Genomic DNA, 18,521 nt, shown 5'->3' with positions numbered 1-18,521 from the left:
GGGTTCTAAAACCGCAACAATATATATATATATATATATATATATATATATATATATATATATATATATATATATATATATATATATATATATATATGTATATATGCATATATATAAACAGACTTGGTATTTAATATGGAATATATATATTTTTCTTGACTTGGGTTTACTTTCTGAAATCAGTATATCAATCTGGTGAGTTTATTTTACCCTTCGGGTGATGTCTTCGTTGAAAGAACCATGTCACTGATTGTCTTTCGTAGCAAGAAGTCAATAACAGGATTATATCACAGGTGGCTTAACAAAATGTAAGGACAGGTACATTTGACGATTGGCTTCACAATCGGGTATATCAGGGTTGTTGCGTTCTGTATTAGTCGAAAACAACTGTTGCAAGTCTACAAAAGTTATTGCCGCTTCCTCTGGAGATGGTCCGTCAACTCGACAATGCTGTTTGTCATGGAGTGGTGGCTTTACGAAATTCTGGCATGAAACAGCATGCTATTGCTCGGCAGTATGGCATCACTCAAGGTCAGGTGTCAAAGATCCTGAAACGAAATGCTCAGAGGGGTGTCCCTACTCCAATACCGAGGCCAGGACGTCCACGCAGAACCACAAGGAGAGATGATCGCCAGCTGCACCGGTTAGTCTGCAATGGCCGTACCAAGTCAGCTAATCGGCTTAGGGCTGAGTGGCAGCAACTGACAAATGTGCCTGTATCCAGAAGGCTAGTCAACCAACGACCTGTTCAAGCAGGCTATCATGCCAGGCGTCCCCTGAGAAAGCCACGCCTGACCAGACAACACAGCCAGCGCCGATTGCAGTGGCCCAGAGAGCACCGTCAATGGCAGCCAGGACACTGGAATCACGTGACCTTCAGTGACGAGTCTAGATTTCTGGTCTATCATCAAGATGGCTGCGTCCGAGTGCGCAGACAAGTGCATGAAGCCCACAACGAAGATTGTATAGTGCCAAGAGTCCAAGCTGGAGGTGGTGGGGTGACCGTTTGGGCTGCTTTTCATGCAGGGGGAAAAACTGACCTGGTTGTTCTGAATGGAAACCTGAACCAGTTCAAGTACAGGGTCATTCTGGAAGAAACATTGCTTCCATTTGCTCGTGCCGCCTTTCGAGGAAACTTTGTCTTCCAAGCTGACAATGCACGGCCTCATCGTGCTCGCATGATCCAACACTTTCTTGCTGACCGTGGTGAAGAGCATATGGAGTGGCCTGCCATGTCCCCGGATATGAATCTGATGGATAACTTGTGGGCAGAATTAACGCGTCAAATCGACAACTTGGATCAGCAGCCTGCCTCTGTGCGTGAATTGCAGCAGGCTATTGTAACTGCATGGCAAGCGATTCCTGTCCAAACCTTGGCAAATCTCGTGAACAGCATGCCTCGACATGTACGTGCTCTCCTGAATGCTCCTGGGGGTTACACGAAGTACTGAACTGTAATTTTACTGTCCGTAATCCCAGGCTTAATTTAGCTTTTGTTTTTGTTGAATTTTTTTTTGGCTAATGTGCAAAATAAAGAGATACCTCTAGAAAACGTACAGAAGGTTAACACAGTACTGTCCGTGAATTGAGTTCGATATCAGTTTACATCACTTTCAAGGATCAATTTATTTGCTTCGAAATGTCAAATGTGGTTTTTGTTTCTTTTAAAGGTCACATTAACAAAATCTGGAATAATTGCAACCTAATTCCAATGAACTTTTGGTTCTAAGTCATCTTGAAAAGTAAGTTCACCCCCACAAAAAAAAATTCCATATTATATGCCAAGTCTGTATATATATATATATATATATATATATATATGTATGTATAATCATATCATATCATATTTAAAAAATGAAACAGCCCCTAGCCCAAACCATAAAAAACAGCCCCAGACCATTATTCCTCCTGCGCCAAACTTTACAGTTGGCACTCTGCATTCTGGCAGGTAACGTTCTCCTGGCATGCGCCAAACCCAGATTTGTCTGTCAGACTGCCAGATGGTGAAGCGTGATTTATCACTCCACAGAACGCGTTTCCACTTTTCCAGAGTCCAATGGTAGTGAGCTTTACACCACCCTATCCGATGCTTAGCATTGCGCATGGTGATCTTCGGCTTATGTGCGGCTGCTCGGCCATCAAAACCCCTTTCATGAAGCCCCCGACAAACAGTTATTGTGTTGACATTGCTTCCAGAGGCAGTTATGAACTCGGTAGTGAGTGTTGCAACCGAAGACAGACGATTTTTATGCGCTACGTGCTTCAGAATTCGGCTGTCCCGTTCTGTGAGCTTGTGTGGCCTACCACTTCGTGACTGAGCTGTTTGTGCTCCTAGACGTTTCCACTTCACAATAACCGCACTTACAGTTGCCCTGGGCAGCTCTAGCAGGGCAGAAATTTGACGAACTGACTTGTTGGGAAGGTGGCATCCTCTGACGGTTCCACGTTGAAAGTCACTGAGCTCGGCAGTATGGCCCATTCTACTGCCAATGTTTGTCTGTGAAGATTCCGTAGCTGTGTGGTTGATTATATATACCTGTCAGCAATGGGTGTGGCTGGAACAGCCGTATCCACTAATTAGAGGGGATGTCCACATACTTTTGGTCAGGTGGTGTACATATATACTGTATCTCCAATCCATTTTAAGCTGGTTTTTTTCACTTGGGATTTTGATCGATAGTTGTAAGTGACATGATTTGGGATCAGCAGAAATGATGTCATTGTTCTTGAGAAGTAATTCCTGAATGAAATGGAATGAAACTTTAAAATCTTTTTCTACTACTTTAACAGGCCAGGTAATTCTGACCCTGCGGGCTTGGTCGGGGAAAGGTTTTGGCCCAACTCTTTCACAATCCGGCTAGCCAGACCTGAGGTTGTACTTCTTACCTGATCTTCTGTATACCATCGTCTCTCTCACAATAGTCAGCAGATTTCTTAAGCAGGCAGTTCAAAGTCTACCTTTAGGAATTTCAACTTCCTCTATCTGATGGTGCCCTCAAATGGCGACACTCCTTTACTGTACAAGGCTACAGTTGAGAGGCAAGTGTACAAAACCACTTATAAACCAACTATTTAATGTCCATTCGATTATATCCACCAGTCATAGAAAACAAAGAAAACTCTAACTCCCACCTTCCAATCTGACAAAGAAACTTCCGACGCTTTTCCCAAGCTCTTTATATCCTGCTCCTTCACTTTTGGAATTCCTTCTTCAGCCAGAAAATTATGTACTTACTACTTCCTGTACATTTATCTTCATGTATTATTTTTCCATTTCTTCCCTTTCTTTTCCCATTTGTGCAACCTCCTCACCCTGTTTCCTCCAAGCATTCAAGCTGCTGGTGTACCGCATCTCTGGTCGTCTTCCGATCCTTAACCATGATATTTTGTCCATTATTAACCATCCACAACCTCTTCATATTTACCTTGTGTCTTTCCCTCTTCTCTGTCTCCCGATTTATTTTCATTTTGAGGTTTTTGATTGACATATCATGGCTTAATCTCACGCGTCGTTTGTCATTCGTATTTTTCTTCGTAGAGGTTTTGTTCTGCTGCCCCTTTTTTTCGTTGTCACCAGATTTCCGGATTTAGGACCGTTATTCTGACATTTCCTGGTGTCTCCGTTCCTTTGTCATGTGGTGTGAGGATATTTTCCAAGTGCAAATTCGTGCCAGGTTTTCCAGCATCCTCCATCCCCCTGTCACCTCCTCAGGATGGTGTGATGCACTTCACACCAACTAGCAAAATGCTTTCAACTCTTTTGTTCGTGTTGCGATTCCTTGTTCCACTGATGGTCAACATACTGTTGATGAGTGTGGCCTATTGCTCCAGTTTGCATTTGCACTTTTCCTTACAGTGGGTGAGTTTGAAAGCCAGTCAAGCATCGCCTGCTGTGAAGGAGACCCCGGGATGAAAGGAGAAGGAGGGTGAAATTGTCGCTCGAGAAAGCGGCGAACCTTTGATGAGAGGTGTAACGTGAGCCGTGATGTTGAGGAAGTGTCCAGAGGTCCTCACACGTGTCCAGCTGGCCTATTCGCGGCCTGCTTTGAAGTAGGACCTGAACTGCAGCTTGTTTGCCTGCTTGGTCTTTTGGCTGAAGATTGCAGTCTCTTTCGCACGTTGCCAATTTCTTTTCAGGTGAACACACCACAATTGACAAATGTGCTTTTCTGATTTGAGATGACTAGTGTACAGGTAGCACACTTACCTTTGGGATGTCTTGTCTGCATTTGCTTCCTGACTCTATAAGCTGTCACATTGGTGCTTCCCAGGTGGGGTATTGCACCAATGACTGTTCTATCCCTCAGGTAGATATTGAGCTGAGGACCTGCCTGCTAACATTAGTTGGTGGGCTTTAAAGATCCCATGGTCTCTTTCTCGAGGAGTCGGTAGTTGAGTTATCTGAACAAATTACAAATTGCTGCTCTGATTGAGAGTTGGTTTTAGTAGCACCATGTGGTTGAGTGGTGGCTCACCTATCCTCGATTAATTCTCAGCTATGGAAATGAACACAGCTGATCCTGGGTGTGTCAATGTTCCCAGATGTAGAAGAAACCACAACAACCTTGGGAAGAGGTGGAAAAAGTGGTAGTTTCGTTAATTAGTATACACTCGCAAGTTGCCCGTGCTCGCACGGGATTCTAAACATGGTGGGAATGGAGAGGGCAAAAATGCAAATGGCGTCTTCTGTCATTGGGCTGAGAAGCTTGGAGCAAACAATTTATTGCCACATCTGATACAATTTGAATGCTCTAATGGAGGCAAGGTGTTCCGTTTGAAACTGTTTGATCAATAAATGTAGCTTTTTGATGACTTGGGTCAGTAATAAATATATTTATTAAATTAATTGATTTAATAAAATGTATCTTACTATAATTCACCAAATGTCTGTCCGTTCGAAGGTACTGCAAAAACGGCTCAACCGATCGCAACGATATTTTGGGTGGGTATTCCTGGGACCCGTGGGAGTAAAATAGGCTATATTGTTTTTCCAATTTTTCCAAGTTTTCCAATTTTCCGTTTTTTCCAAACACGATGGAATAATATTTACCGATATGAACAGTGATGTGGCTTTTGTTGAAATTCTACAAATACTGTTTATTTTACGTATCAGGAGAGAGTAGATCGAATCCTGACGAACTTTTCCTATATAAACGTGCGGGTCCAACTTAACACGGCAGCGTGTGCAAAGCGACTGAGAAACAGGTGTAGCAGCCGCTTCCGTGTTACAGATTCATCGCGCACGATTCACACATAAACGTGCGACTGAGAAAGACGTGTAGCGGCCAATTCCGTTTTGCAGAATTCAATCTTTTTTCAAAATGGGCGCCATGTACTGTTTAGATTTTGATGATTTGCGTCTGATATGATTCAACGGATGTTTATATAAATCGTTTAAAATAAATAAAAAAGCCTTCAATTTCTGATATTTTGCCTTTTCATTTGGGCCTCCCAATAGAAGCCTCGCCCACAGGGCGGGTACCGTTGCTAGTTAAAAAATTTTTAAAAGATTAATATTAAGATTTATTATTCAATTATATTCCACAAAAGTTGTTCAGATGAGGTATTAGCATCGTGCTTTATCCATTTATTGTTAGTTGATCACATGGTATTCTCATGGGTCTATGAAACTGACAGTGCAGAGATTTGTGCAGAAAACCTCTGAATGATCCTCATGAGACAAACACACATTCAACCTGTCACTTATTTTTGTAAATGTCACATTAGAGTACATGATATAAACTTTTGAGTAATATGATATGCATTATGATATCCAGACTAGTCTTGATTGGACATCATGCAGATGCTGATTATGTTCACCCACCATATCGTACATGCCACCATGGCACATTTAGCCACATTGTCGGGTCAATTTGTGTTTCCTTCTTTCACCAGCACAAAGCAATCACAAACACTTACTCAACAAGCACACAGACAAGCACATACACAGGCGTGTGCATGCACAGGCACGTGCACACATATATGCACGCACACAGATGCACACACAAGGACACGTGCACATTCACACAAAGACACGCTCACACAGACATGCACACAAACAGGCTCACGCACACAGACACACACACAAGTACACACACACACACACACACACACACACACACACACACACACACACACACACAAAATGCGCTCACAACACACACAGAGACACACGACCGCACAGACATGCGAACACAGAAGCCCCCCCCCTCTCACACACACACACACACACACACACACACACACACACACACACACACACACAGGCCCCATACACAAACACGCACACACACACAGGCACACACACAAACACATGCATATACAGATACACACACAAACATGCGCACACAACACACAGACATACACACACAGATTTCCCACAAACACTGACACGCACGCAGGCCCCACACACACACACACACACACACACACACACACACACACACACACACACACACACACACACGCATATACAGATACACACACAAACATGCACACACAGAATTCCCCCACACACAGACACATGCACATACAGATACACTCACACACAGATACACTCACACACACAAACATGCGCACACAACACACACACACACACACACACACACACACACACACACACACACACAAAATGCCCCCACACACAGACACATGCACACACAGATACACTCTCACACACACACATACACACAAACATGCGCACGCAACACATAGAGACACACACGCACAGACACGCCGCACACAGAATGCTCTCTCTCACACACACTCATACACACACACACACACACACACACACACACACACACACACACACACACACACACAGGCCCCATACACACACACACACACACAGGCACGCACACGCACACACACACACAAATACAGATACACACAAACATGCGCACACACACACAGACACACACACACACACACAGAATGCCCCCACACACATACACATGCACACACAGATACACACAAACATGCGCACACAACACATAGAGACACACACGCACAGACACGCCGCACACAGAATGCTCTCTCTCACACACGCATACACACACACACACGCGCGCACACACACACACTCACACTCGCATACACCTCGATTATTACAAAGATCCGAGCAGCTTCTGTGAATGTGTTCTTGTCATTATGTATGCAAACCTTGTTTATGTTGAACTTTAGTTCTTGATTATAAAAGGTAGCTCAAGACTCACAACCTGCTCAGGTTTCCCCTTCCCCCGACTGGCCTTTGCTCATAAGTCAGAACTGCCCTGGTTAAGTTCTCCATTACAGCTGTTGTGACTTCCGCTGCTTCTTCTAAGTTGACCAGATCCTCCAGTGGGGATTCCATCTCTACATTCAGTATCCTGGAGGAAATTCCCCCCCTCTGGGGCCTGTCAGTCTGCCATAATGCTACAACAATTTTAGTTTAATGTCGATCTCTAAAAGCTTTTAATGGAAGTTGTACATAATCACATGCAGAACATATAGATTATCATACATAAGTGTGTGTTAATGTGAATTACAGAGTGTTACTAGACATTTGAACACGAGGTCTGAGCAACATTGGTTCAAATGAGAATGCTAAACAAGCCAATTAAGCGCGAAACAGGCCAACTATTCTTGCGACCTGCTAGGTTGTGTTTTTTGGCCTAATTTTCATTGGTAATTCCCAGATCACCTTACCATGTCCAAGATCATATGGACCATCTTTATTGTTGCTTTCGATGATGTGAGCGTTGTGTAATGCCGTATATCCTGGTGTTTACGGTTTCCAAACGCACACCTCTATGGCAGAAACACGCCGGGTGAAAACAGATTTATATGATGTCGCTCAAGTGTGTTTGGGGTCATTGTCCTGCTGCAAGACCCATGACTTCGACGAAGACCCAGCTTTCTGACACTGGGTTGAACATTGCGCTCCAAAATGCCTTTGTAATCTCCCGATTTCATGATGCCATGCACACATTCAAGGCACCCAGTGCCAGAGGCAGCACAGCAACCCCAAAACATCACTCAACCTCCTCCATGATTGACTGTAGGGAAGGTGTTCTTTTCTTTGAAGGCTTCATTTTGTTTTCTGTAAACATAGAGATGATGTGCTTTACCAAAAAGCTCTAATTTGGTCTTATCTGTCCACAGGACATTCTCCCAGAAGGGTTTTGGCTTGTTGAGGTGTGTTTTGGCAAACTCCAGTCGGGCTTTCTCAGCAGTGGGGTCCTCCTGGGTCGGTTACCATAGAATCCCCTTTCATTGAGTTGGCGATGGATGGTGAGAGTTGAAAATGTCGTACCTTGTGTCTGAAGGTCAGCTTGAATCTGTATGGCAGTTGATCGAGATGCTTTCTCCACCATTCGAACAATCCTTTGATTCAATCTTGGATCAAGTTTGCTCTTGCGGCCATACCCAGGGAGTTTGGCTTCAGTGCTATGGGCCTTAAACTTCCTGATAACATTGCGTACGGTGGACACAGGAACATCAAGGTCTCTGGAGATGGACTTGTAGCCTTGAGATTGTCCATGCTTGGCTACAATGTTGTGTCTGACCTCCTCAGAAAATTCTCTGGTTCTCTTTCTTTTCTCCATGCTCATTGTGGTACACACAGTGACACAAAACAGCAAAATGACTCCTTTTCTCCATTAAAACTGGATGAATGAGTGATTTTTATATTGCAGGCACCTGCAACTCAACACAGGTGAGTTCAATTTCAAAGTAAAGGCGAATCACCTGCTTGAAATCTAATTATTGCTAACAACTTCTAAAAGGTGCCAATAATATTGTCCGGACCATTTTAGTTTTCTTTGTTAAATAAGCTAAGATTTAGTGATTTTTTTTCCAGCTTTCTTTGTTTTGTTCCACTGCAAATCAAAGAAATGCATATTTGGATATCAAAAGATTTTTTAATTTCAACAAATTTCTGGAGAAATGGTGAATTATTTGAAAGAAGTGCAAGGGTGCCAATATTTTCGGCCATGACTGTATATGTATATATATATATATGACTCCATGGTAAGATCTCCAACCTTTAATTGAACAAACAATGACTCAACGTTTCGATTAACAACATGTGAAGTCACACGCCTCTTCCACCTACTTTGTATTTAATGAGGTATATTACAAGCAGGTTTATGGCACCGCTATGGGTTCCCGGGATCGGCTGTGATTGCCAACATGGTGATGGAGGATTTGGAGGAACGCACCATTCCAGCCCTGTTAGTGCAACCACGTGTTTGGTTCCGGTACGTGGATGACACACTTGACATCTGTCACTCTGATGAGGTGGGCATCATACATGAGACCATAAATAAAACTTTTTCCTCCATTAATTTCACCATTGAAGAGGAGAAAAATGGAGCCCTTCCCTTCCTGGATACACTCGGAGCAAGGGATCCCAAAGGAGCCTTAAAGGTAACGGTGTACAGAAAACCAACACACACTGATCGCTACCTTGATTTCAATTCTTGCCATCCAATGGAACACAAAAGATCGGTGGTGCACACCCTCTCAAAAAGAGCACGTGATTTACCATCTCCCTTTGAAGACAAGATGAGTGAGGTGGACCATCTTCAAAATGTGTTAAGGGCAAATGGTTATCCTGACAGCTTGCTACCCAACAGGAAAACGATAAGGACATCCCCACACAACAGGCTGAGACCGAGAGAACAATCAAAGGGTTTGTGTGTTCTCCCTTTTGTACCGGGGGTTTCACAGAGGGTCGGCAGAATTTTGAAATCGGCAGGAGTGAGGGTGAATTTCACACCGGTTTTCACCCTTCGCCAAGCCCTTATGAGGGTCAAGGACAAGCTTCCGAGGAAGGATAGGTCAGGGGTGGTATACGTAGTGCCCTGTGGTTGTGGAGCTGAGTAAGTGGGTGAAACCGGGAGGACCTTAGGTCAACTTATTGCTGAACACCAAAAAGCATTTGAATGTAATTTTCCCAGCAGATCTGCTATTGCCAAACACGGCCTTAAGGAAGGCCACACACCTTTATGGGATAGGGTTAATATTTTGGGTTCCACACCCAACAGAAACAGAAGACGTGTTTTGGAGGCTTGGCACACAGAAGAAACTGTTACCTCGATCACACAAGAGGTAGTTGACTTACGGGTAGCGTTTGACACACTCTTGTGTAAACGAAGCAGGCATTCCGTACTTTGAACAATGAGTCCACATAATATGTCACACAAGTCGGACAATTTGCCCCCTGCCCCTCCCCCCCTCCTCCCCTCCCTCCAAACCACCCCTTTCCCAAACCACCCCCCCCTCCGCTTCCACCCCCCTCTGGTTCCCCTCCCCCATTTTATCCCCCCCTATAACTCCCTTCCTTCCCGCATTCCCCTTTACCGCATAGGGCCACATGTGATGATCTTGATATTATGGCAATTTTATTTTATCTTAAAAATTTTTGCTTTAATATATTTACAGTTTTAATTTAATTTACAATTTAATTGTTTACAAGTTTAACTTTTAATTAAATGTAATGATTGTTTCTGATTTTCTAAACACTTGAGTTATTATCCAGCATTGCTTACAGGATTATTTTAAGCCGTTAATATGCGGTTGATTTTTGAATTTGGTCAGTAACATCTCCGTTCACGAGAGCGGTGTGATACGGTTTCATTGGCTGTCCAGCTTTGCCCACCCCACTTTGCATATAAGGGGATGTTGAGATGATTTTATCACTCTTGAGGAAGTCGAAACGTTGAGTCATTGTTTGTTCAATTAAAGGTTGGAGATTATTACCATGGAGTCATTTGGATTTACTCCCAACCGCAAATCTTTGCTTATGTGTGTGTGTATATATATATCCATCAGAGGATGCAGAATCGGATCGGATCCATCAGAGGGTTGAGGATCCATCAGGCCAAGAAAGGGTGTGGGAGTGATCGTGTGGGGGATGTTGGTCTGTGGGGTGATGGTGTGCATGTGGAGGCAAGGCAGGTGCGAGAAAAGTGTGGGTGTGGAAGTGAGTTTGAGTCGGTGAGAGGACTGCATGTCCATCGGAGCCGAATGGGGTGTGTGCGTAAGGTGGGTGAGGAGGAGGTACAGCAACGCAGTGCCTTTGAAAAGGGGACACGTAAGACGGCCGGGAGAAACAGCCAGGTAGCAAGCAACAGTGTTGTATGTCCTGGGGTTGTAATTCAGCAGGGAAAGGATGTGAGGAGGAGAGTGAAATGGCCAGGTATGGGAGAAAGGGAAGTATGGGAGAGAATGGATGGAGTGATGTGTGGGGCGCTTCAAAGGTTGAAAGGAAGGGTGGAAGATAGTTTGAGAAAGATGAATGAGATTGTGTTTGAGTATGCATGTGTCACGTTTGGAGTGAAAGAGTGTGCAGAGAGGGCTGAGAAAGGAGGCATGTTTGAGCAGGAGGCAAAGGGAGATCCATGAGTTGAGAATGGAGTTGAGGAGTTTCAATGGAAGAGGGCAGTGGAAGGGGAGAGGAATGGGCTTGAGGTGTTGACGAAGCATGTGAGGATGAGGTTGGTGAAGTTTAAGAGAGTGGAAAGGATGAAGAGGCGAAGAAAGGAGAGGCAGAGGAAAAGAAAGAGGTTCTTTGAGAAGCCTTTTTAGTTTATGAAGGAATGGTTGGAGCCATCTCAAGGTGGTGTACTGAAGGTACCAAAGGAAGAGTTGGAAGGTCACCTGCATATCACGTATGCAGACACAAGGAGGAACGAAGTGGTGGAGGACATCGAAGGATTGGTGAGACCGACAGAGCCAGGTTTTCCATTTGATTTGTCAGAGCCAAAGATGTCTGAGATTGAGGCAGTTTTGAGGAAGGCACGGGCGGCATCGGCTCCAGGACCAAGTGGAGTGCCATACAAGGTGTTTAAGAGTTGTGAAGGCATCAGGCATTATCTGTGGAAGGCTTTGAAGGTGGTATGGAGGCAAGGAGTGGTGCCCAGTCAATGGACTATGGCGGAAGGAGTTTATATTCCAAAGCAGGAGGAGGCTGTGACACTGGAGCAGTTTAGACCAATATCATTGCTCGATGTAGATGGGAAGATATTGATGAGTGTCTTTGCGGCATGCCTCTCAGGCTTTATCAGAGGGAATGGTTTTGTGGATGGTTCTGTGCAGAAGGCAGGAATACCAGGATCACCAGGATGCATTGAACACTCGGCAATGGTCTGGCAAGTGTTGCAGGAGGCAAAGAGGCAAATGAGGATGTGGCGGTGGTTTGGCTGGATTTGGAGAATGCATATGGGTCAGTGCCGCATGCCTTGATCAGGTATGCCATGGATTTCTTTTGGGTGCCACGGAGATTTTGGAGTTTTTTGATGGCATATTATGATCAGTTTTGGATGCGGTTTGCGACACAGTCCTATGTAACAGAGTGGCAGAAGTTGGAAGTGGGGATCCCGATGGGATGTACCATCTCCCCTATTTTGTTTGTGCTGGTTATGGAGTTGTTGATACGTGCGGTGAGTGGACATGGGAAAGAAGTGGAGCTAGCCCCTGGTCAGAGGTTGCCAGCGATGTTTGCTTTCATGGATGATCTGACAGTTGTCCAACAGTCCGCTGATGCAGCAGTAGAGGTACTGGGACGACTGGAAAGGTTGATGCGGTGGGCAAGAATGGGATTTAAAGCTAGAAAGTCGAGGAGTGTGGTAGTGAGACGAGGAGTGGTGGATAACATGCACAGGTTTGAGCTGGGAGGGGAGGTGGTTCCATCATTGGTGGAGGCCCCTGTGAAGAGTTTGGGAAGATGGTATACAGTGGAGTTGAATGATGTGGGAAGAGTGGAGGAGGTCAGAAACAAGCTTTTGAGAGGTTTGAAGAGGATTGATGGATGTGGTTTGCCAGGTAAGTTGAAGGTATGGTGTTTGAAGTTTGGATTGATGCCACGAGTATTGTGCCCATTGATGATGTATGATATTGCGATTGGGCATGTAGAGAGGATGGAGGTTGTGGTGAGCGGGTTTGTGAGGAGGTGGTTGGGAGTGCCACGCTGTTTGACGAACATTGCCTTTTATGGTTTGGGTGGAAAACTCCAGTTTCCCTTGACATCATCAACCAAGGAGTTTAAGGTGGTGAGGGTGTGGGAGTTCATGATGTTAGGGGATTCAAGTGATGCAGTGGTAAAGAATGCTCTCCCAGAGAAGAAGGGAAGTCGGAAGTGGATTGCAAGAGCAGAGGTGGACGAGATGGAGGAACGGTTGCAACAGGAGGAGGTCATGGGGATGGTACAGCACGGGAAGCATGGCTTGGGGTGGATGAAGCATGAGCGGTGGGTAAAGGCATGTGTGAAAGAGAGGAGGAAGATGGTTGAGAGGGAGGTGAGAAGAAAGGAAGAGGAGGGGAGATATGTGAAAGCAGTCAGTCAGGCACAGCAAGGTGCTTGGACTAGGTGGGAAGGTGTGCGGGTGAGGATGTTGAAGTGGCAAGAGATTTGGAGGATGGAGCCAATATTGTTGAATTTCCTGTTGCGGGCAACGTATGATGTGCTTCGGTCACCAGTGAACTTGAGATTGTGGGGGTTGTTGCAGGAGGAGAGATGTTATTTGTGTGGAGGTGTGGGAACGGTTCAGCATGCACTGAGTGTATGTTCAGTAGCATTGGCAGCAGGACAATACAGGTGGTGACATGATCAGGTGCTGGCGGTGGTGGTGCAGATGGTGCAACGAGAGGTGCTGAGGTCGAGAGAGAGAAGAGTGGAGAAGGAGACTGATGGGGGAGTGGTGTGGTTTGTCAAGCAGGGCCAAGTGGTAATAGGTGGAAAGAGGAGGAGGTGGAAAGCAAGAGGGCTGTCAGATGCTTGTGATTGGCAGGTGCTGGCAGACCTAAAGCCACAATTGGTATTCCCAGAAGAGATCTGTGTGACAAGGTTGCGGCCTGACATTGTCATTTGGTCAGGTGCAACAAGACAGGTCATCTTAGGGGAATTGTCTGTACCTTAGGAAGAGAACATGGAGGAGGTGCACGAGAGTAAGAGAGGAAAGTCCAGTGAGCTGGAGGCAGAGTGCCGGGAGAAGGGTTGGCGAATTTCGTGTCAGCCATTTGAGGTTATGTGTGGAGGGTATATTGGCAATTCCATTTCTGCATTTTTTGCTCGGCTTGGAGTGTGTGGGACAGAAAGAAGGAGGATGTGTGACAAGGTGGCCCAGGTTGCCATGAAAGGCTCATTTTGGATTTGGAGGAAGTTTATGGAGGCACGTCGAACGGTGTAGGTTGAGGTTACGGAATAGAAATGGAGGTGTGTGTGTGCGTGTGTGTGTGTGTGTGTGTGTGTGTGTGTGTGTGTGTGTGTCTGTGTGTGTTGCAGGAGTGGGTCATGAGTGGGTGTGGTTTTGCATGAATGGTTTTGCATGTTTGCATGAGTGGTGCATGTTGGTAAGGGTAGGTGGTTGGTTGTGTGCGTTTTTTTTGTTTTTTTTTGTTACTATTATTATTTCTTATTTTGTGTATGTGCGTGAGTGAGTGGGTGAGGGTGTGTGTTTTTGCATGAATGAATTTTTGCATGAGTGTGTGTGTTTTTGTATGTTGAGTGGTGTATGTTGTAAGGGTAGGTGGTTGGTTGGTGTTGTGTGTGGATGTGTGTATGAATGATCTGGTGTGTTTTGTTGGTGAGTGGTGAAGGGTATAAAGGTAGGTGTTTGAGTGTTCCACCATGTTTTTTTGGTGCTGTGGATTCTGGATGTGGAGGTGATGTTGTTGTAGTCTGCGTTCGCACTGGCTGTGGGTGGGGGTATGTACGCATCTAGGTGTAGTTGCTGCATGTGGATGTGCCCCTGCTGGCCCACCTGAGCTGACTGTATCGAGGTTGAATGGCCGAAACGGGATGATGCTGAGGACCTCGACTGAGGACCCGAGGCGCGTGCAATTTGCACTTCTGGAAGAGAGAAGGGCTCTCTTCCGGTCGTTCGATTTGGACTCTTCTCTTCTCGGAAGCTCTTCTGCCTCTTCCCGTTCTCCAGCAGAAGAGGCGCGGGCTCTTCGAAAACAAAATGGCCTCGCCGATTACTTTGAAAGAACTTTGTCATATATAATGGGTGAATATCAAATTGCGGTAGATTTTGGATATTTAAAATCCCCAAAAAAAAAATGTTAAATTAAGAAAAAAAAATTCTTATAATGATGCAAAAATGATTAAGAAGAAACACTATACCCATGCGAAAACTGTTTGAAGTAAATTTATTAAATGCCAGAGATAATAAGAAGCAATGCGCAATACATTTTGTCCCCTCTGTTACGGACAAGGGTGATATTGCAACTTATACTAAAATACTTGCTCATTTCTACAATTGTGCACAAACATGAGGCAATAAGTCCTCTTATCATATGTGGAACTTTTCGTTGTAATAATCATTGATGGTGGTGTATAATATTGCAATTAATATCTAGCGTATCCTGTCTGTACCACACAGTGCTAGCTATATTCAAAATTTGGTCCTTAAATACAAGAACAGTTTTAATTATGTGAATACATCCAAAACTTGTATAGTTGCAGGAGTGGAATAGAACAGATGCAATGGTAGAAATGAGTGCAGGTTCAGAAATATATCCATTTTTGCATGCAGTAACAGAGGGGACACCAAGTAACAGTGGGGACCAACAGTAACAGAAGGGACAACAAATTGATCCACATGACAATAGAAAGAAATGAAATGCATAATGTGGACAAGAATCATTATTGTAGTTGATGGAACTCTTCATGAGAAGTGGCATTGAATTGCATGCCAAATTGAGGGATTGATTTGGAGATGTCTGAGGGTCACTTTTTCCGGTGGTGGTATTTCACATATGAAGTTATCCTTATTGTACCAACATATATCATCCAACATGAGCCAAAAAAATCTGTTCTTGCCGACTTTATGCATGCATTTCACGTCAAAATCTTCATGGTCTTCATCAATGACAATTCCAGGATATGGTCGACCATCATAGCTCACCACAACATACTTGTTAAGTAGTGAGATATCAGTTGAATCAGTAAGACTCTTCAGCACACCATCTGGCACACTCTCTGATTCAGGATCTGGCACACTCTCTGATTCAGGATCTGGCACACTCTCTGATTCAGGATCTGGCACACTCTCTGATTCAGGATCTGGCACACTCTCTGATTCAGGATCTGGCACACTCTCTGATTCAGGATCTGGCATCCGCTCTGGTTCAGGATCTGGTACATCATCTTCCATGGCACATTGCAGGTGGTTCGGGAAAGTGAATGTTTTTGGTTTAAAACATAGACATATTTCTCCTTTGGTGCACAAGCAACTGAGATCTCGAAACTGTATGCATCCATGTTTTGTTGTTAAGATTTGATGGATTTTCATTGTGCCTGGGACACTCGGAAGGTGCAGTTTTGCTGATTTGGTCACTGCAGAGTCAATATCCTTTACGTCTACCAAGTGCAGCTCAATGCGACAGTGTGCCTCCTCTAACAGATTAATCATTGTCACCGCATCTGGGCAATCTTTCCCTCTCTGTACCAGGTTGTCGGCCATTCGTTTCACAGTTGCGCCAACTCCATCAGGTGCCCCCTTCCCATGGCCTGCCTCATGGAAATTCCATGTCCCTGTAAAACAACATTCCAAAAAATTATTGATGAAATGATTGGTTAAGGGTCATCCATAATTCCTCTCCCTGTAGTACAAGCATCTAAAACATAATCTAAATAGTCAGATGGAAGGGATTGTAATAAATCATATGTACATGTGCTGTTTGAGGACAGCTAAAATTGTATACAGATTATTTGACATGGTTATTTATGAGATCACCATAGCTTACCAAAAGTAACCTTCCTTTGTGCCAGTTCTTTGGTGAACAGAAAGAAATTTAATTTCTGCCTGTACTGGGTCGTGGGCCCATCACTGAAGAAGTGCATGGTGTCCACTTCGTGCTTCTCCTGCAAGCTGTTGAGATTTGGCTTCAGGTGCTCCCATATGGCTGCTGGACCATGGTACAAGTTTTCTGAGATTGTGCAGACTGGTGCAGGGTTTGCATTTGGACCTACATAATACACACCAGTGTGTAAGCTGAGTTGTTTCTTTGATGCACCAAAGTGCATGCTCTGACTTTCACTGGACAATTTGCAGACATGGTCCTTAATTATGTCCCCACTGTTAGGCTTGGTCCCCCCCGTTACCGAAAATCAAGTAACAGAGAGGACAGTAACAGCGGGGACATTTCATGCACACAAATCTCACTGATTCCATTATTAATTCCCAAATTATCGCCCCATCACTCCCATGCCTCAAGGAACTATTCTGTAATATAGTTGCGTGATTAGTGTTTTCGAATGTTTTATATTTATAAATGATGAATGTATAACAGTGTGGACAATTTCTGTTTGACGTGCAATACTCACCAACTTATTATTGAAAAAAATTTCTTCAATCACTTCTTTGTTCAACTTTTTTCTTCCATGCTGGAAATGAGAACTTATATGCTGCAAACTGTACTGGACACATTAATGAAATATGGTAAAATCAGACACAGGCTGGCTTTATTGGACAGGGTAACAGGGGGGACTTCAAATCAGGGACATGTGCATTTCGGTTCAGTGATGAATATAAGGAGGTCACAAATTAGCTTATTTCGTCAGCACATTGTACAATACAAATCACTTGATGAAACAGGGGCTTAATATTTTCTCAACACATTGTTTACTGCGGATAAATGATGTAACTTTCTGAAAATGTTCGTCTCGGACAGAGATATTTCATAGGTACACAGACTTTGAAATTTTTTTTCACACAAAAAATTAAATCCCAGATGTGAATTTCAACCATCATATCGTTAACTAATGTTTAATTAACCTGTACACAACAAAAAATAAGGACAATATTATCAGTAACAGCATTTAAACGGAAGATTAGTCCTTCAGACACAAAATCTACCGCAATTTGATATTCACCCATTATATGACACGTTGATATTACAGCTGTATGGCAAGTTTGCTTAACAGGCTTAACTCACTTAATCACGAGTTCTATTTTACTTATTTGTTGTTTTCTTGGTAATTAGTGAGTGATATGGGAGTGATATATACGCCGCTTTCACCCATAATTTCAGTCACGGAGAAACGCTGCTGGTTATACTTACGCAGCAAAACTTGCAAGTGAAAACACAATCTGGATATTTGCATCAACTTGTGATGTAGTGTCATCTTTGTCTAATTCTTCCATCATGAGCGCGAGTAATACATGTTTGGCCGCCATCTTGCTTCTCTTCTGCCTGTTCGGCGCAAAGCAATCTTCCGGAAGAGGCTTTTTTTTTCTTTTTTTTTTCTTTTTGTATACAGAGTCGAGGCTCGTGAAAGAGCTAACATTTATCAAACAAACAAATCAAACAAACAAGCAAACAAAGTATATAAAAAGGGGAGCGGTCGGCAAGATGGGGAGAGAAGGGGAGGAAGCACACAAACACAACATTTGAGGGCAGGGACATCGGGAGATGTGTGGGAGGGAGAGGGCCTGGGGGGAGGCAGGATAGGTATAAAAACGCAAGGACACCAAGGACTTCCAGGAAAGAAGTCAAAAGTCACCTCAAAAAAGTGGATTTGGGGTGAA

The 18,521-nt window shown here is 44.1% G+C and overlaps 1 protein-coding gene across 1 annotated transcript; it reads right to left on the bottom strand.

The window, feature by feature from the left end:
• Positions 1-15,123: 15,123 nt before the first annotated feature.
• On the bottom strand, positions 15,124-17,594 carry LOC137412340 (uncharacterized). Its single transcript, XM_078767617.1, has 2 exons — positions 16,738-17,594; positions 15,124-16,525 (listed from the first exon to the last, which is right to left on the bottom strand). Exons 1-2 carry the CDS (start codon positions 17,015-17,017, stop codon positions 15,657-15,659), a joined length of 1,149 nt encoding a protein of 382 aa, XP_078623743.1. The 5' UTR covers positions 17,018-17,594; the 3' UTR covers positions 15,124-15,656.
• Between the last annotated feature and the right edge of the window lie 927 nt (positions 17,595-18,521).

The sequence above is a fragment of the Myxine glutinosa genome, chromosome 13, assembly GCF_964187855.1.
Source record: "Myxine glutinosa chromosome 13, kmMyxGlut1.1, whole genome shotgun sequence".
Lineage (NCBI taxonomy): Eukaryota > Metazoa > Chordata > Myxini > Myxiniformes > Myxinidae > Myxine > Myxine glutinosa.
This window is presented reverse-complemented; position numbering and strand designations above follow the sequence as displayed.

Bases quoted from the DNA above. Each gene is read 5' to 3' on its own strand.
- LOC137412340 (XM_078767617.1), bottom strand. From the start codon at position 17,017: ATGCACTTTGGTGCATCAAAGAAACAACTCAGCTTACACACTGGTGTG. The intron at 16,526-16,737 runs GTAAGCTATGGT...GTTGTTTTACAG, and splicing joins ACAAAGGAAGGTTACTTTTG to GGACATGGAATTTCCATGAG.